The sequence below is a fragment of the Nematolebias whitei genome, chromosome 16 (genome assembly GCF_014905685.2).
Source record: "Nematolebias whitei isolate Nwh7 chromosome 16, NemWhi1, whole genome shotgun sequence".
In the NCBI taxonomy this organism is placed as follows: Eukaryota; Metazoa; Chordata; class Actinopteri; order Cyprinodontiformes; family Rivulidae; genus Nematolebias; species Nematolebias whitei.
Genome location: NC_056513.1, coordinates 9,912,631 through 9,932,976, shown reverse-complemented (window position 1 = coordinate 9,932,976; position 20,346 = coordinate 9,912,631). Strand labels below are relative to the sequence as shown.

At 45.9% G+C, this 20,346-nt stretch overlaps 1 protein-coding gene across 1 annotated transcript; it reads left to right on the top strand.

Moving 5' to 3' along the window:
- Positions 1 to 4,622: 4,622 nt before the first annotated feature.
- Positions 4,623 to 19,582, top strand: LOC119422313 (calpain-2 catalytic subunit). The gene is made up of 21 exons (XM_037689652.1): positions 4,623 to 5,004; positions 5,426 to 5,495; positions 6,882 to 7,000; positions 8,871 to 9,004; positions 9,467 to 9,635; positions 10,057 to 10,140; positions 10,213 to 10,298; positions 10,890 to 10,955; positions 11,029 to 11,189; positions 11,361 to 11,530; positions 11,607 to 11,618; positions 13,791 to 14,002; positions 14,272 to 14,308; positions 16,134 to 16,199; positions 16,380 to 16,437; positions 16,703 to 16,767; positions 16,955 to 17,023; positions 17,110 to 17,188; positions 18,232 to 18,348; positions 19,281 to 19,339; positions 19,416 to 19,582. The coding sequence occupies exons 1-21, from the start codon at positions 4,768 to 4,770 to the stop codon at positions 19,437 to 19,439; spliced, it is 2,094 nt and encodes a 697-aa protein (XP_037545580.1). The 5' UTR covers positions 4,623 to 4,767; the 3' UTR covers positions 19,440 to 19,582.
- The last annotated feature ends 764 nt before the right edge of the window (positions 19,583 to 20,346 follow it).

Here is a 20,346-nt window from a genome sequence, read left to right as displayed (position 1 = left end):
GTCATCTGTAAGGTGAGGAAAAACAGACGTAGAGATTTACTCACCGTTTCTTATGAAAGGTGCTACATCTCTGTAGCAGGTGGAGTGACACTGCTGGTTACTGTTCTGCGAGACACAGCAGCTTCCAGATCTATTATTTTAAGCAGCGTCTTGCCTTTGTGTGGTGAAACTTCTTTGAATTCCAATGAATTGGCTCAAGGCTTTCAAAGGGAATGATTTGGCCGGCGGAAAAATCCTGGTTAATCTGGAGGTTACAGAAGTCCCAGTGATTTGCTCGGATGAGCTTCAGAAAATATGCCCCGGAGTGTTTCCTGTGTGCGCAATTACACGCGCCATGGCACGGAACAACGCCAAGTCAGAGACCGTCGGTGTGTTTGATCTGGAGGACAGTTTCATGTCGGGTTTTGTTGTAAATCCTGCAACTTGTTCAAAGCGAGTAAAAACACCAGTTTCTACTTCAGTTGTGAGGGAATCTTCAAAGTATCACTTTTCAAAAGGGGACAAAACTCCAGATAGATCAATGACGCCAAGACAACATTATTGAAGAACAAAGTAAATGGTAAATGGACTGCACTTGTGTATCACTTTTCTATCTTATCAAGATACTCAAAACGTTTGACACTACAATCTGTGCCCTCATATACCCATTCATACGCCACGCTACTATTACTACACAAAGAATAATCAGTGCTTTATCACATTCATACACCAATGGGACACACATCGGCGACGATGAGGGGTTCAGTGTCTTGCCCAGGGACACTTGGGCTTTCCACCCTATCCGATGCTGGTGGAATCAAACCCGCAACTCTTGCATTGGAGGACGACTGTTCTAACCACTCAGCCACAGCTGCCCAAAGTCATGATTCTTCTCTTGATTCTCTTTTCTATTGGGTTTCTATCTGTCAGGATAAGTGTTTTTCCTCCATGTGGTCAGCTCCAGCTCCTGCCATTCCCACATGTTCGTCATTGTCTTTTTCCCAGGTGTTTGCCATTATTTGTCCTAAGTGTCTGTATAAAGTCAGCGTCTCTGTGGCCCTCCTTGTCGGCGCATTGTCCCATAAGGCGTCTTGTTCTGTCTCCCTTCGTGCCTCCATGTTTCTTCCAGTTTTGTAACTATTGCTGCCATGTCAGCCCTTTGTTTTCATTAAACATGTTTGTCTTTATATATTATCCTTCAAGTTCCCATAGCCTGCCTGCACTTTGGGTTCGACTAACCACCAGAAACTAATATTATCGAGTGAGGGAAAAGAAAACGTACCTGACAGATATTTTTGTAGAGACGGCATCTTGATGCATCCATGGACTCCACCGCATGCATCTGTAGATGATGACTGGCGAGCGGTTGAGCAGAATGTGGTGCCACAGAAATTCCATCCTACAGTATTGAGCTTAGCTCATGACAATCCTATGGCTGGTCATTTAGGAGCGAATAATACATATGACCGCATTTTGAGGCAATTTTTCTGGCCAGGATTAAAAAGTGATGTGAATAATTATTGTAAAATTTGCAGTGTGTGCCAAATTACAGGTCAGAAAATACCACCTTGGCCGTTACATCCTATTCTGGCGGTGGTTGGACCTTTCCACCATGTGCTGGTAGATTTTGTCAGCCCTTTTCCGTGCACTAAATCTGGTCACAGGTTTTTCTTAATATTGTGCATCTAGGTCTTCTGAGGTGATTCCCCTGTGCTAAATAACTGCACAGACAGTAGTGAAGGCCTTGGCAACATTTTTTTCTTTGTTCGGCTTGTCAAGAGTGATCCAGACTGACCAGGGGTCTACCTTTATGCCACACATATTTAAGCAGGTTTTAAAACAGCTTAATATCATGCACTGCTGGTCCAGTGCGTATCACCCTGAGAGCCAAGGTGCACTGGAGCCGTTTCATCAGACTCTAAAGAGCATGCTCCGAGCATACCGCCTTGAGTCTGACAGGGACTGGAATGAGGGGGTTCATCTTTTGCTTTATGCAGCGTCTGAGGTGGTACAGGAGTCGCTTGGCTTTAGCCTGGCTGATCTTGTTTTTGCCCATTCTGTTTGTGGACCATTAAAACTCTTAAGAGAAACATGGGTGAGCAGTGAATCACAGAGCCTCTTTGATTATATCAGCACATTCCATTTCCGACTTCATCGGGCATGTGAAGTGACCAAAGAAAGCCTTGACAGCATGTTAAAATGAAAAGCTGGTTTAACAGGAAAGCCAGTAACAGGCAATTTCATCTGGGAGATAAAATATATATATATATATATATATTTTTTTTTTTGGTAGTTGTTATTTGCCCGTTGTACAGTAGGTTCTAGTTTGCAGGCGCGTTATATCAGATCATAAAGTTGAACGTAAAATAAGTCATACGAACTACTGTATATCATTGCCACTCCTGACTGTTTGCGCTGCAGCCACCTGTGCCACAACATGCTGAAGGAGTTCCACGGATGCTGCTTTAACTTTGTCCCCCACTGAGTCAGGCACACACTCCCCCAGGCTGTGGTCTCCTGTTGAGGTGAGTTCTTCAGGAGAGCTGTCCAGCGCTGAACCTGACATTGACGGTCTGTCTGAGGCCATTGTGCACGGTCAACTTAAAGACTCAGAAATGCTGGTTGAACTTGACGCTTGCTGCATTTGTCTGATAGTCAGTGAAATGATGTGGTGGGTCTTGTTAATTCTTATACTGTCTGTTTTCTTAGGTGTCTTCCCAAACCCAAACTTTCACAACACGACATAGATGTCTGTGCTTCCTCCCACATTAAGCAATATCTATACTGGGTTAATCCAGATAAAAGAAGACATCTACAGAATCAAGTCGACAACATGTTGCTACATGGTACTGTATTAACGTACTAAACCACGTTGTAGTGCGTGGAGTTCACCGTTCTGTTGTCTGTCGGGTCTGATGGGTCTGACCATTTCTGTACAGATTTTAAAAAAGTTAGCAGCATTACAAATCCAGATTGCCACCTACTTCATCGGATGGAGGATTGTGTGGATTGGGTTGGTTCTACAGCTTTTGTAACAAACTGGATCTGTTGAAAGGTTACTGGCAGGTCCCACTGACAGTTACACCTCTGGCATTGCCCTCCACCCGGATCACTGTCTCTGGAGTTCCTCAGTTTGTTCAGCGTTGCCACCAGGCCTTCAGTACGTGCAGTGACCCCTCGGTGCGGACTGAACTCGGCAAAAAGGATTTTTCTTACTCTGCACCTGGAACCTGGAACCCCTTGCAACAAGATCTGAAGCTGTCCACCTTGATTTCTTTAAGGGATTTTAAACATTTGATAAGGTCATTGGAAAAATCTAAGCAAATATGTTCTTGTTTTTAGTATTTTCCTTGGTCCACTGTCCAGGAAAATGGGGAATGTGGTGAAGAGATGAAAAAGCAAGTCCAGAATACTTGGAGTGGATGGAGAAAAGTTTCAGGAGTGATTTGTGACAAAAGTGGCAGCAAAGTTCAAAGGATGCTCAAAGTTCAACTATCTTGTTTACAAGACAGTTGTGAGACCAGCTCTGTTGGTCTGGAGACAGAGACATGGACAAAAAGACATGAGACAGAACAGGAAGTTGCAGAAATGAAGATGTTGAGGTTCTCCTTAGGAGAGACAAGGATGTCTCTCTCTATAGAGAACTAATCCAGAACTATAGTTCTGGATTAATGGCTGGTTCCATGGTTCTGATTCATCACATCTTGGATCTCCTCGGGTGCGTTTAGATAAGGAGGTTCCTCTAAGATTAGGAATGAGATCGTCAGAGGTTCAGCACAGGTTGAACAACTGGGAGATAAAGTTAGAGAGACCAGACTGAGGTGGTTTGGACATGTCCAGAGGAGGGACAGTGGGTATACTGGTAGAAGGATGTTAGAAATGCATCTGCCAGGAAAAAGACAATGAGAAGATATGGATGCAGTTAGAGAGGACATGGAGGTAGTTGGAGTGAGGACAGAGTGAGATGGAGGAGGACTCTGTGCAGACACCTGAAAAGGGAATAGCTGAAAGTAAAAATCTGATTTACGATTTATTGTTGATAAAAATTAATAATAAAAAAAAAACAATAAAAATCTAGAATTCCATTTTATTTGTGTATTATTGTATTATTAAATTTAATATTAAACATTTATACATTTATTTATACTCTCTTGTAAACGAGTCCTCGAGGCTCATTGGGATTAACCTGTCTAAATAAAGACTGAATTAATATCATTCCAATATTTCTGTAAAACGTCTTTGTTTATTTATTTATTTGTTAAGTTTATAGTTTTTCAACCTTTGTCGTGGGTTTCATCCCTCGAGCTATCAAGAGACCACACACACACATGCACATGCACACGCACACACACACGCGCGCGCGGTGTCCTACACTGCCATGAAGAAATGAAACCAAATTTCGTTTAATTGTGAATGAAAATAAAGTTTATATATCATCATTATTATTGTTGTTATTATTGTTATTATTATTATAGAAAATAAAAACTCTTCGATATAAAAACATCTGAGCTCTGATTGGCTGATCCGGACCGGGACTCTGGTCTCTGAGGGTTCTGGTGGACTCTGCTGGACCCTGTTGGACTCTGGAGGTTCTGCTGGTTCCGTCCTCTGAGCGACAGGGAGGAAGGCTCCTCCTCCTCTTCCTCCTCTACCTCCTCCTCCTCTCAGGGCGGGGTTCGGACTTTTTGGGTCGGACTTCTCGGTTCTTTTCTCACTTTTTAACTCTGAAAGTTTTCTCTGCTTCGCAGTTTTTTTTGCCTCCGAACCGAACCGAACCTCTGCGGCATCATGTCTGGCGTCGCGTCCACCCTGGCCAAGAAACGGGCCATGGCCGCCGGGTTCGGAACCAATTCGAAGGCGATTCCGTACCTGAACCAGAACTTCGAGGCTCTGCGGGCTCAGTGCCGAGCCTCCGGACAGCTGTTCTCAGACCCGATGTTTCCCGCCGCGCCCGAATCTCTGGGCTTCAAAGAACTGGGCCGGAACTCCTCCAAGGTCCGGGGAGTCACCTGGAAAAGACCCACGGTAAGAACCGAGCCTAGACGGGGACCAGGAGGACCAGGAAGGATTTGACTGGGTCCTGGATCTGCTCAGATAAACCCAGGGTGGGTTCTGATGGGTTTATCTGAGCAGATCCAGGACCTGGACCCAATCCAAATCCAGATTCAGCAAGCATCTGGAAACTGGGACCAGGTGGACTGGATCGGATAAGTGTCCAGTTTGATCCAAGGAGTTCTGGCACAAATATCAGACAACAGAACCAGAACCAGTTCCCATCTGAGAAGAACATCAGGACCAGATTCAGAACATCTGAAATGAACCTGGTCCAAGAAAGAACCCCTGCAGGGCTCGTGGAGGCCGGCTGCTGATTGTGTCCCTCCGAGTTTCTATGGTAACTGATCCAGGTCCTGGTCCTGTGTCTGACCTCTCTCCTGTCCCTCTTCAGGAACTGGTCTCCAAACCAGAGTTCATCATAGGTGGAGCCACCAGGACCGACATCTGCCAGGGGGCTTTGGGTAAGAGTTTCCTCATGTCCACAGACTGATTGTCCCTGAACACACCTCAAACTGTCACTGAACACATTTTAGACTGCCCCTGAACGCACCTCAGACTATCTCTGAACACACCTAAGACTGTCCCTGAACGCATCACAGACTGTCCCTGAGTGCATCTGAGACTGCCCCTGAACGCATCTCAGACTGCTCCTGAACACATCTCAAACTGTCACTGAACACATTTTAGACTGCCCCTGAATGCACATGAGACTCTCCCTGAACACACCTCAGACTGTCCCTAAATACCTTTCAGACTGTCCCTGAATGCATCTGAGACTGCCCCTGAATGAACCTCAGACTGTGCCTGAACACATCTTAGACTGTCCCTGAATGTACCTCAGCCTGACCTTGAACACACATCAGACTGTCCTTGAATGAATCTCAGACTGCCCCTGAACACACCTCATTCTGTCCCTGAATGCATCTCAGACTGCCCCTGAACACACCTCATTCTGTCCCGGAATGCATCTCGGACTGCCCCTGAACACACCTCAGTCTGTCCCTGAACGCACTTCAGATTGCCCCTGAACGCACCTCAGATTGCCCATGAACGCACCTCAGATTGCCCCTGAAAGTACCTCAGACTGTCCCTGAACGCACCGCAGGAGATCTAGGATTTGATGAATCAGAACCATGGAACCAGCGGTTGATCCAGAACCAGATGTAATTAAAGGGCGCTGCCATGCTGCTCTCTGATTGGCAGGGAGGAGCTGCACAGGAAGAGGCCGGCAGTTGTTGTTGAGGGTGGGGGCGTGAGGGGGGCGGGGCAAGCTGTCAGCCAACTGCGACACACCCATACGCGCACACTCAGACGTGCACGGTGGTGGTGAGTCAGCTTCGTGCCGACAGAAACCGCAGATCAGAGTTTGTTTGTCTGCAGGAACTTCCAGCAGAAAGAGAGACCTCCTCCTTCACCTCCTCCTCCTCCTGCTCCTCCTCAGCTCGTTAAACTCACAACTGTTTCCAAACAGAACATTTCAGCTTCTGATAAAAACAGTTCATCATCTGACTGACTGCACAGCTTTTGGTTCTTTTCCTTCTTTTTCAGCTCCTACACACACACACCCACCCTCATGCTCACTGTGTGTGTGTGTGTGTGTGTGTGTTGGGGGGGGGGGGGGGGGTTGGCTGGTGGAAGAAAGCCCAGAGAGCTGCAGGTTTTAATGGTCAGAGTGTTTCAGAGCAGATGGTCCTTAGTTGTTTAAACAGAGGACATCTTGTTTTTTTACATTATGGGATGTCATGATGCATCCCCCCAGGCTGTTAGCTTTTTGTTCTGTAGCCCCTGTGTGTCCTATAGGGGGCAGCGATGAGTTCTGGTCTAACTTTGTGTTTCCTGTCTTCCAGGTGACTGCTGGTTGTTGGCTGCCATCGCCTCCCTGACCCTGAATGAGTACGTGATGGCCCGAGTTGTTCCCACAGACCAGGGCTTTGGGAGCGACTACGCAGGAATCTTTCACTTCCAGGTATCGGGTGTCTCACGTGTGGCCTCAGATGGACAACAAAACTTTATTTATACATTCACTGACCGGCTAAGAACCAAACAGAAACTCACACCGGGTCCAGAGACTCAAGGTTCAAGCTTCTTTATTGTCATTTGCATCACATGAGGTACATGAGGTGGAATGAAATTGTGTACTCAAGGTCCCAGTTACACCCCAAAATAGCAAAAATATAAAGTATAAAAAAGAAACAGTATACAAGGATCTCAGATACACACTAAACAATAATAATGTAATACAATAAGGTGTATTAAACAGCAGCCTGAACATGAGTCTGTTGTGAGCAGATGGGTATGAATATAGTAGCTTATGGGTAAGAAATCAGCATCATGGATAATCAGCAGCACAAATAAAGTCACATATCACCAATTAAAGTGGCATTACAGTGATTTTTCTGGTTTTATGTGATTCATGAGTCTTAACAGCCAACCACAGTGGGGCAAAAAGTGTGTGCTGGGTGAGTGGGGTCCTTCATGATGCAGGTGGCCCTCTTCCTGCATCTAGAGGTGTAGATATCTGTGATGGTGGGGAGGCTGACTCCAACAGACTTCTGTGCAGCCTTCACCACTCTCTGCAGAGCTTTTAATTTCTGCAGCTGTGCAGCCTCCATGCCACATGTTGATGCTGGAGCACAGGATGCTCTCCACTGCACACCTGTAGCAGGAGGTGAGGACTGAGCTTCCCAGTTCAGCTCGTCTCAGCCGCCTGAGGAAGTAGTCTCTCTGATGAGCTTTCTTGATCAGGCTGGTGGTGTTGTTGTCCCAGCTGAGGTTGTCATTCAGATGCATACCCAAATACTTGTAACTGGAGACCACTTCCACCACAGATCCTCCTATGGTGGTGGTGGTGGTGGTGGGGGTTGGTGTGTTTCAGAATAAGCTTTATTGTCATTGCACCGAGATACAATGAGTATGTGTAGGTACAGTCATCCGAAAGATGGACGGAGTGCACAAAGCTGCTGCTAATTAGCGTGGCCCTCTTATTCTTATTCAAAATAATATTTTTGCTTAGATGAGAAAAGGGAAGAGAACATGAAAGAAGGTATAAAAAAAGATCTCTCACACCATGTCCTAGACAAGGCACAATTTGAGGCATCAAAAAAAAACTACCACACAAAGCAACATAAATAGACATGATACATATTGCTCCTTCTGAAGTCCACAACCATCTCCTTTGTCTTCTTCACATTGATGAAGAGATTGTTCTTCATGCACCATCACTCCAGGTGTTCCACCTCCTCCCTGTAGCCCGACTTGTTGTTTGTGATGCATCCATCCTCTGCTGTATCTTCTGCAAACTTTGCAATGTGACAGCCTGGATGGGTAGGTGCGCAGTCATATGTGAGCAGAGTGAACAGGAGGGAGCTCAACACACAGCCCTGAGGGGAGCCAGTGCTGAGGCTTATGGTGGAGGAGGAGAAGTTGTAGATACTCACAGACTGCAGTCTGTTGGTTAAGAAATCCAGGACCCAGTTGCATAGGGAGGGGCATAGTCCTAGTGTGAGTAGTTTATCCATCAGGCTCTGGGGAATCATGGTGTTGAAGGCAGATATGAAGTCCACAAAGAGCATACAGATGTAGGACTCCTTCTGCTCCAGGTGGGTGAGAGCAGTGTGGACCACAGAGGAGATGGCGTCCTCTGTTGACTGATTCTTGCAGTATGTGTACTGATGAGGGTTCTTGTTGATGGTTGTTTTGATGTGGGTTATGACCTATCTTTCAAAGCATTTAGCGACTATCGAGTGTGTTGTATCGACTGTGTTGTCTCTGAATCTGTCCCTCTGTCCATCCGTCTCTCAGTCTGTCCCTCTGTCCATCCATCTCTCTGTCTTCAGTTCTGGCAATTCGGGGAGTGGGTAGACGTAGTGATTGATGACCGTCTGCCGGCGAAAGACGGGGAGCTGCTCTTTGTCCACTCTGCTGAGGGGAGAGAGTTCTGGAGCGCCCTGCTGGAGAAGGCCTACGCCAAGTAAGAACATCCAGAACCGTAGAGACACAGGAGGTTCAGACTCAGTCTCCTGTAGTAGGACACAAGAGTAAAAAAAAAAACCTTTTACACATTCACATTAATAACTAAAAAGTTCAATCTGGTCTTAGTGACTCAGTGTTCTCTCACTTCCTGTCTGTTGTCTGTTCCCTCACTTCCTGTCTGTTCTATCACTTCATGTCTGTTCTTTGATTTCCTTTTGTTCTGTCACTTCCTGTCTGTTGTCTGTTCTCTCACTTCCTGTCTGTTGTCTGTTCCCTCACTTCCTGTCTGTTCTATCACTTAATGTCTGTTCTTTGATTTCCTTTTTTTCCATCACTTCCTGTCTGTTTTCTCACTTCCTGTTTGTTCCGTCACTTCCAGTCTGTTCTCTCGCTTCCTGTTTGTTCTGTCACTTCCTGTCTGTTCTTTGACTTCTTTTGTTTTGTCACTTCCTGTCTGCAGAATGAATGGCTGCTACGAAGCTCTGTCTGGTGGTTCCACCACCGAGGGCTTCGAGGATTTCACCGGAGGCATTGCGGAGAACTATGACCTCCAGAATCCTCCGTCCAACCTCTTCCAGATCATCAAGAAGGCTCTGGAGGCTGGAGCGCTGCTGGGCTGCTCCATTGATGTGAGTCCATCCTTGGGTTCAGATCGGGTGAAGGTTCTGAGTCCTGCGGGTGGGGGGTAGGGGTGTCCAAACAAAGACATCTGGACTTCTCATCAAACTGAAAGGTGTCAAGACTGCAGGAACCTGAACTCACATGCAAATCCCTCTCCCTCCACTCCCTGGGAGGTCCACATGAGACTACAGCAAGAATCCTAACCACCCCAAGGAGGGAAGGAAGGGAGACTGATTTGCACGTGAGTTTAGCATCTCCTAAAGCTTGGAACTAGACACCACTGAGTTGGACCTGAAAGTCTTCAGATTCAAAGAAGTTTGGTGGTCTGTGTTTGGCCCCAGCAGGACTCAGTCTCAAGTGTTCTGGGCTCTTCGTGGTGGTGTGTTCATTTGGTTCTGTTGGATCGGCCCTTATGTGTTTCTGCTGCAGATCACCAGCGCTGCAGATTCTGAGGCTGTGACCCGTCAGAAGCTGGTGAAAGGCCACGCCTACTCGTTGACCGGCGCCGTGGAGGTAGGTTCACTTTGACACCAAGCAACTGCAGCAGGATGGCCCGGTAACTGTGTTCCTGTGTTCTGGGTCCAGGTGAACTACCGCGGCCGACAGGAGAAGCTGGTGAGGATGAGAAACCCCTGGGGCCAGGTGGAGTGGACCGGAGCCTGGAGTGACGGGTGACCAAACACTGCACAACACCAGGGCTTATGGTTCTGCTCCTGACAGATGGCTGGTCCGGTTCTGTCTGGAAGAAATAATCAGAAATTATGACACCTCTGATTGGTTCTAGTTCATCCAACTAGAACCATGCAGCCAGTCATGTGATCAAACTGGTCCGGTTCTGAAGCATCAACATCCCAGACATCAGCAGATCCAGAGTGGGTCTGTGGCAGTCCTGGTCCTGAGTGGGACTGTGGAGGTCCTGGTCTTTAGTGGGTTTGTGGAGGTCCTGGTCCTGAGTGGGTCTGTGGCAGTTCTGGTCCTAAGTGGATCTGTAGCAGTCCTGGTCTTGAGTGGGTCTGTGGCAGTCCTAGTTCTGAGTGGGTCTGTAGAGGTCCTGGTCCTAAGTGGGTCTGTGGTGGTCCTGAGTAGGTCTGTAGCTGTCCTGGTCCTAAGTGGATCTGTGGTGGTCCTGAGTAGGTCTGTAGCTGTCCTGGTCCTGAGTGAGTCTGTGGCAGTCCTGATCATCAGTGGGTTTGTGGTGGTCCTGGTTCTGAATGAGTCAGTGGCGGTCCTGGTCCATGACTCTTGTTCTTGTCTTCCTGCAGGTCGTCTGAGTGGAGCTATGTCCAAGGAGACTGTCCTCTCGCCAAAGCTGAGGACGGAGAGTTCTGGTAGGTTCCAAGGCTCAGCAGAACCCAGGAAGTGGTGTGAAAGTGGACTAAGAATCGGTTCTCGTCCCTGCAGGATGTCCTTCAACGAGTTTGTGCGCAACTACTCCCGGATCGAGGTGTGCACCCTGACCCCCGACACTATCAACGACGACTCCGTTAAACACTGGAGCGTCAGCAAGTTCGACGGAACCTGGAGGAGGGGCTCCACGGCTGGAGGGTGCCGGAACCACCCCTGTCAGTACCAACACTGGCCCAGTTCTGTTGATTGTTCTGCAAAATAAGAGATAATTTAGTTTTGAAGATGTGAGGACACTGAACTGGACCTGGTCTGGACCTGAACTGTGGTTCTGTTGTCAGCACTTGGCCCAATCCAGAGGTTCTAACAGAACCAGTGTTTGTGTGCAGACACGTTCTGGACCAACCCTCAGTTCGCCATCAAGCTGGACGAGGAGGATGATGACCCAGATGACGGGGAGGTGGGCTGCAGCATCGTGGTGGGTCTGATCCAGAAGAACCGAAGGAGACTGCGTAAAGACGGCGAGGACATGCACACCATCGGCTTCGCCATCTACGAGGTCTGAAGGGTACTGAGCGAGTCCGACGAGTCCAGCACGAGTCCAACATTTAACCTTTTGTTCTGTTTTATTTCAGCTTCCACCGCAGGTGAGTCCTGAAGTTCCAGGTGAAGCTCCGCCCACCAAGGAGTTCCTCACAGGGAGGGGGAACTGTGGTCAGAACAGCCTTCAAAATAAGAGTGTTTAAGAGTTTATTTTTGCTGCACTACACCTTTAAGGCCTCTTCACAACAAAAGCATGAACAGCTCTGAAACTGACACAACACTTTTATTCTGAAGTTCAGACAGTCCTTTGTGATGCACCGGGCTGAACTTTGACCCCCGGGCTGAGCTGAGCTCTAAGGGTTCCACGCCACCTGCTTCGGATGTTATCAGCCATTAAATGGCCGTTATTAGTTGTTATCATCTCCACATGTAGCGGTCAGACTGCCCCTCCTGTACCTCGTAGTGGGTTTACAGGTACGTTGTTAGCGCTGTTAGCGATGATAGCGATGATAATAGGCTCTGTTTTCATAATAGCTTCACGTGGTTAGGTTTAGAGTAAAGGGTCTGGCGGTTAGGTTTAGGGTCTTTGTTAGATTTGGGCACAAAGGTAAGGGGGTTAAGTTTAGGGTTGGTCCTCTGGGTCAAGTGTAAGCTTACGTTTAGGAAAAGGGTAACATAAGCTGGAAAAAACAAAAAAGACACTTCCTGGTTTAGTCCCGTGTGACGCTTCCTATTATCAGCAATAATAATAACGTACCTTGAAACCTGCTAGGAGGTAAGTGGGACAGTTTGACTGCTACATATGGGGATGATAACTAATAATGGCCATTTAATGGACTGATAACATCCGAAGCCGCTCTCCACGCCTCGCATTAGAATGTAAGAAAGAGATTTTAATGTTGATGACTCAGACCACTCCTAAGGGTGTGACCTAACTACTGGTGGGTGGAGCCTAATTATACCATCCATCCATCCATTTTCTTTACCCGCTTGTTCCATTTTGGGTCACGGGGGTCGCCGGTGCCCATGTCCAGCAATCACTGTGCGAGGGGCGGGGTACACCCTGGACGGGTCGCAAGTCCATCACAGGGCCACATAGAGACAAACGAGACAAACAACCATTCACTCTCTCACTCACACCTGTGGACAATTTAGAGTAGCCAATCAGTCTAACATGCATGTTTTTGGTCTGTGGGAGGAAACCGGAGTACCCGAAGAAAACCCACGCATGCACGGAGAGAACATGCAAACTCCACCCAGAAAGGCCCCTGGACCGGGTAATTATACCATAGGAAGGCGAAATAGCCATACTAGTTCAGCAGTAAGTAGAAAAAATGCAGAAGTGTTTTCATTCCCAACAGGAAACTAAGAGTTAAATAAAATAATTGAAAAAAATTAAGTGATGGACTACACGTCAACAAATTATTTATGGCCTCCTGTAAATGACAGACATTTAAATGATGTCCCTCCACCAAATAAATCATGCCTGCTCAGATTGGTTCATTCCAGTGGCCTGATCAGGCCCCGCCCACTTGTCAGCTTTATTAAAGATGAGTCATTCCATATTTGAGTTAAACAAAACCTGAAAAATCAAAAAAACCTGAACCGTGTCAGGTGTCCAGTCCCAGAACAGTTCCAGAACAGGTCCCAGGTTGGTTTTGAAGGCCCATCCAGTCCATACGCCTTTACATTTTAATTCCAGATAAAATATTAATTAAATTTTATTTAAATGTAATTAGTGAAATAAAGGGCAGCACGGTGGCGCAACTGGTAGAGCTGCTGCCTCTCAGCGAGCAGGTCCTTGGTTCAAACCCCGGTCCAGGGGCCTTTCTGGGTGGAGTTTGCATGTTCTCTCCGTGCATGCGTGGGTTTTCTCCGGGTACTCCGGTTTCCTCCCACAGACCAAAAACATGCATGTTAGGCTGATTGGTAACTCTAAATTGTCCCTAGGTGTGAGTGAGAGAGTGAATGGTTGTTTGTCTCGTTTGTCTCTATGTGGCCCTGTGATGGACTTGCGACCCATCCAGGGTGTACCCCGCCCCTCGCACAGTGATTGCTGGACATGGGCACCAGCGACCCCCGTGACCCAAAATGGAATAAACGGGTAAAGATAATGGATGGATGGATGGATAGTGAAATAAAATCTTTACAAATGCAGATTATTTAAGTAGGCGAGGTCAGCGGTTCTCCGGGGTTCCCAAGAGATTTCAGTTCTTTTTGTTCTCTGTTCTTTCTCAGAACAGTAAGAACTGTTCTTATCTGCTGTTTGCCTGCAGTTCCACGGGCAGAGGGAGGTCCACCTGGATAAAAACTTCTTCCTGACCCACGGTCAGAAAGCCCGATCCGAAACCTTCATCAACCTGCGTGAGGTCAGCACCCGCTTCAAGCTGCCGCCAGGAGAGTACCTGATCGTCCCATCCACGTTCGATCCACACCTGAATGGGGATTTCTGCATCAGATTGTTCTCTGAGAAGCAGACGGAAACACTGTAAGAAACCAGGGCTGTTGGTTGGGTGGGAGAACCTCCTCTGTCCCTGATCCTGGGAGAGTGAGAAATACAGCGTTGTCTCTGGCTTCTTAGAGGTTTTTGAAAGGGTTCTTTCAGACCAGAACTGAGTTTCTGTTCTTTGAGAGGTCCAGAGAAGGGTCAGGGTCATTGGGTCAGGGGTTGTATTTAGGAACTCATTTACATGTAAAGCACTGCTGCAAGACACAAATTCAAAACCTTCAGTAATTCTTCTGATGTTGTTTTGTCAGACCCTGTGACGACCCAGTTAATGCTGAGCTCGATGAGGTGAGTGATGCTCCGCCCACAGGTATGTGTTAACAGGTTCCAGCTAACTATTAGCAACAGACAGAAATTAGCAGGTTACAGCAGGCTGGAGCAGAAGGAGGACAATGGCAGCCTGTTACTGTTAAAGGGAAATTCTTTGAAAGCTGAACCTTTAAAACCATAAGATCAAACTGTTTTAAGAATCAAAATTTCCAGAACAACAAACCATGCCAAATGATCTTGCATAGCTGGCAACTTCTCCACCCTTGGTCATCCTGTCCTGTGGATACAGAATATAACCTAGCAAATATAAATCTGCACAAGACCTGCACAGCCATGTTTCTGAGTGAATAACAAATTCTGGATTAGAACTTTCGACCCAGACTCAGTTGGTCCATCTTAGGTAACAGGCTTCTGGCATTAATATGTAAGAATCATATACTATTTCGAATGCAGAAATCATCATAGGGCAAGTCACTAGTCACCAATGAAGTATTGAGAAGAATTATTGCACTGGTTAGGTCTAGGTGGTCTAGGTGAGCAAGAACTCCCAGAAGCTGATGGGCCTGGGTCAACATGAACGTTCCCAGAAATGACCAAAAGCAACAAAATGAGAAAACGACTTAGAATGAAGGAGTTTCTAAAATCCAGGTTTCCTAAAAACAATATTTTATGTAAATATAGCAGCAAGGTCGCTCTAAAAACACAATTCTTAACACTGCTGTGCAAAATAAAACAATAAGTTAGGATCGAGTTGGACTCCTATGGCCTGGCTGATAAAACAGTTCAAGTCCCTTTGTACAGCCTGTTTCGAAGGCAGACAATATCAGTTGCTTATGGGAGACATTGCAAGACCAGTTGGTATTAAAAACAAAGCAGGAACTGATTAATAGTATAAAACAAATGAAGAGAACACTATAATAATTAGAATCCTAGTAATCATAGATAACCCACAAGACTAAACGTCTAAACAATGTCAATGCCAGGATGGAGACAACCAAGTTGGAATAAGATTGAAGATTAGCAGCTGGGCTAAAAGCTGGAGGGTACAGTTAATACCTGTTGGTTAGCAGGCTGAAAGCTGCCAAACGGGGCCAATGGCCAGAGGTAACCTAGCAGAAATGCAGTCTTACAAAGGTCCAGGTTGTAACAGATTGGCTAGGCTGGAACTAGCAGAGGTCCAGACTGTAGCAAATGGAAGGTCAGTCAGGAGGAGTCAACAGATCCAGGTTGTAGCTGGTGGAAGGTCAGACCAAAGTAAGCAGAGATCCAGGTTATGGTGGACTCGGTTTCTTCCTTGTTTTTATGATAAATAAGTCTGTGAGAAGAATTAGCTTGATGGCTAACTTCCTTAACATCGCCGTTGTCGTTTTCAATATCACGTGCCTGTGTATGTGCAGCATGTTGGAGTAGCAATGTCCCACTTGTTGCTCGAGTTTCACTACTTCGTGTTCTGTTTTTCCATCAGTCGATGAACAATCAAAGAAACACAGTTTGCTCACTAACAGCACAGTCTTTAGATTTAACACCCTCCGTACTTATCCTGAGCATCCCGTTCTGAGTTTTAGAGTCCAGGAGAAGTCCGCCTCCAGCTTAACGGTCACAGCTTCTTGTTTACGTTTATCCTTCTTCCAAATAAATGAGTACTGAGGTTAAAAAATAAACGATTGACCTTGTAGTCATGTCATCAGATTTGTGGCTGTTTGTTTTTGGACACTCGCGTCCAGAGAGGAGGTGAGCTGTCAATTGGTCACCACCTGGTAGACAGCTCTAACCACTGTTCCAAAGCTAAACTGTTTGTTGTGTGTCACATAACTTTCTGACGCTGCTGCACTCTCTGGTCCAGGATCAGGTGTCGGACAGTGAGGTGGATTCTGGATTCAGGAACATGTTCAGTAAACTTGCCGGGGCGGTAAGTTTGTTTCTGACTCCCGATGACTTAATTAGAACTGTTTTACTTCCTGTTCCCTCTGTGACAGATTCACCTGTGACACATCTGTCTAATGAACAACCTTTACCTGAACACAACCAGGAAGGCTGAACAGGCAGGAAGTATCTTTACTGGCTGCTGATTGGCTGCCCTCTGTTTCAGGACATGGAAATCTCTGCAAACGAACTGAAGACCATCATGAACAAGATCGTTTCCAAACGTGAGCTAAACCTTCGGCATGTCACCAGCCTCATCAGCTGCTGGTTTCACTTCCTGTCTTGCTTTGACTTCTGGTCTTGGTGCTTTGACTTCCTGCCTTGTTGCTTTGACTTCCTGCCTTGTTGCTTTGACTTCCGGCCTTGTTGCTTTGACTTCCGGCCTTGTTGCTTTGACTTCTTGCCTTGTTGCTTTGACTTCCTGCCTTGTTGCTTTGACTTCCTGTCTTGTTGCTTTGACTTCCTGTCTTGTTCTTGTTTTTTTTTTAGGAACTGACATTAAAACAGATGGATTCAGCATGGAGACCTGCAGGGTCATGGTGAACCTGATGGATGTATCCTTTAACCTTCTCCTTAATAATACAGCTGATGGGCTTCTGCTGATTGATTGATTGATTGATTGATTGATTGATTGATCAGCTGAATAACCGATCAGCTGATTAACCAGCTGACTGACTGATCAGCTGCTTGATCAGTTGTCCTTCCTGTTTGAAGACTTGGGTGATCTTTAACGTTCAGCAGGACAGCGGTAACGGGAAGCTTGGCATTGGAGAGTTTGCCACTCTGTGGAAGAAGGTGCAGAAGTACCTGGTGAGCGGTGACCTTTGACACTAGAAGCCTCATGTTGATACATCTGCTTTGTGTGGAGCTCTGAGTGGATGTTTTCTGTGGTGCAGTCCATCTATAAGAAGAACGACTTGGATAATTCGGGGACAATGAGCACTCCGGAGATGAGGGTGGCCTTCAAAGATGCAGGTGCGTTTGTTTTGAGGTGCAGGCAAGCTGGATTTACCATTTATCCAGAGCCTGTGCTGCTGAGTGGTCATGTGACCAGCTGCTTTTAATAATCTCTTGCTTTAATGTGGCTTGGTTCTTAACTGTGATCATCACATGGCTTAGTTCCAGCCCTCAGGGCTCCTCACACATCTTCTTCTGTGGTTCTTCACACAATTCTTCCAGTTTGTGTGCGTTCATAGTTCTGGTGCTCAGGTCAGTAAAACCTGAGCCAAGTATGAACATCAACAAGTTTCTCTGTCCTGTTCTGAAGGTTCTCACTGAGGAATATCCAGGAGGTTTCAGACTGATCTGGGGCCTGTTTTAGTTTCAGTTGATTTTCTTCCGCAGTCTGGGTCAGAAGTTAGGATTACTTAATTCAGAACCAGATTAATCTAGGATTCTGGATTAGGCAGTCTGTCAAACAGTCTCCTGGTATTTGTGGAACCAGGAAACCCAGCTGAGTTCTGTTTGTTCTGATGGTGAGTCACGGTTCTGACAGTTCTGTCCCATTGACTCATCACTGAAACCTCCAGAATACAGGAAGTGGTTACGTGTGCGTCAAAACAAATTCATCTCTACTCCATGGTGTGTGTGTGGGTGTGTGTGTGTGTGAGCTGTCTAACCCTGTTCTTGGTGTGTCTCTCTGCTGCTACAGTGATCTGATGCAGACGGTATGTGAGCTACTTTCTTTCTTTCAACTCATTCAGTTAAAATAAAAACATTTTTTATTTATTTTTCCTCTGTAAAACAGAATAAAGTTCTACATGAGATCTTCTCTCAGTCATTCAGTTCCTTTATAGCCCAGTAAATCCTACAAAACCTTCAGAATTTTTACCTTTAAAACCTGAATATTCCAACTAAAACTTGCTGGTTTTTACTCTTTGGTTGGTTATTTAATTGTCCACTCAATCCCTTTATCAGATGTTTGGATTAGAGTCCATTTTTCTTTGGTGTTTGTGTGTTAGCATACTGTTAGCTCTGGTAGCCTCCATATTGTGACCACTGCTGTCGTCTCTCTGCAGGTTTTACCCTCAACAACAACATCTACCAGCTGCTGGTGGCTCGCTACGCCGACCCTGACATGACGCTCGACTTCGACAACTTTGTGGCCTGTCTGATGAGACTGGAGATGATGTTCAGTGAGTGTAACAAACTTTGCTAAAGTTAGCTGCTAATTATGCTGACAGATGCAGTTATCCTTGGTTGCTAAAGATGCTAACAGATATGGCTAACAAGAGTTGCAAATGATGCTAACAGACGGTTAACATTAGCTGCAATGCTAATAGACATGCTAACATTAGCAGCTAACATTAGCTGCAAATGATGCTAACGGGCGCAGTTAACATTAGTTGCTAATGATGCTAACAGACATGGCTAACATTAGCTGCAAATTATGCTAATCGGTGAAGTTAACATTTGATGCTAACAGAGACAAATGACATTAGTGGCTAATAATGCTAACAGTGGTCCTAATGATGCCATGACTAACGTTAGCTGCTAATGATGCTAACAGACATGGCTAACAATAGTTGTGACTGAAAGTTCCATCCTTTTCTTAAACACCAACAATTGTGTATCATGTGTGTAGTATGTATTATGTATTGTGTCAACTATAAACCTCAAAACTACAAGAACACATTTTTAGTGAAGTTCTATTTGGGACAAAAAATAAAACTAATCTGTTCCTCAGAAGGTTTTAAAGTCCTGTTCACAACCGGTTCCACTAAGTCATTGTTTATTAAACATAAACTGGTTCCAGACTCTACAGGCCTCAGTCTGCAGGTCAAAGATCATGCTCTCTCCTCCTACAGTCGTACAGAGAACCACTGAGGGTTCTGCTGCTAGAGGAGGTTCTGCTGGGTTCAGGGGTTTGGAACCACTTTCTGATTACAGTAATAATGACTGGGTGTGATTTGCTGTGTTGTCCTGCTGAGGACCAGAGGAGTTCTGATCTAACAGAAGGTACCTGGACTGGGTCGGTCTGGTCTACAGTTTGTGTCAGAGGTGTAGAACCTGTTTTTAAAGATTTTAACAGACCCACAACTCATGTGTGATCCACCTTCTCCCTCAGGAATCTTTAAGAAACTGGACTCCCACAACACTGGCTTCATTGAGTTTGACTTCAACCAGGTGAGTCCAGAACCAGTCCAAGTGAGTCAGCAGTCTGGTTTAAAATCTGATCTTCTGTATTTCTGTTTTCCTGCAGTGGTTAAACTTCTCCATGATCTGAGGTGGAGCCTCCATCACTCTGCAGCTGTCTATCATCCTGTTTACAGTTGGCTCTTCCTGACACAGCTTCACTTTATTATCTTTAACCCCGCCCACAATTGACTGTCACATAAAGCCAAATAAACTTAAGTCCACCAAACCTCAGCTCACTGCATCTGTCATGGTGTCCAATGTCTGTCTTAGCTTTGAGTTTAGCTTGTCTGCAAGAGCTTTACAGTCTGTGGAACTGAAGATCTGCACATATGTTCCTGCAGGACCAGATCACATGGGACCACGGTGTCAGTGCAGAAAGGTGTGTTTACCTGACGGTTACCAACCTGCAGTCTATAGACCTGTACTGGTCATACGATCAGGTCTGAGACAAAACTGCATCTCTGAATTTGAACCGTTTTTGCTTCCGAGGGGGTCCACAGTCTGTGAACCAGGAACAAACTATCTCTTGTCCAGCCCTGAATAAGAACTCCTAAACCACCAGGTTCTGTTTAGATAATAAACACACCTGCTTCTGTTTAGGTCATAAACACACCTGGTTCTAAATGTCCTGACGCATGTTCAATAATGCAGGTATGTCTAATGAGGTTGAGTCACGTCCTCTGGACTGGAATCTGATCATTTATTACTCTGATGGTCCTCCATTTTTCATGTGAAAAGCTAGTTCTGGCTGTCAGCATCAAACTGGTTGATCCATTATGAGAAGGTGCTGCTTATAAGACCGAGTTTGATGCTGCTCCTCAAACTGAAGAAGTCTTTTGAATTAAAGACAAAACATTTTCAACAAGAAGAAATTCGTCTAGAGGACCTGACTCAAGCTTGTCAGACAGCTGGTTCTATTTGTGTAATAAACACACCTGGTTGTGTTTTAGATGATAAACGCACCTGGTTGTGTTTAGATAATAAACACACCTGGT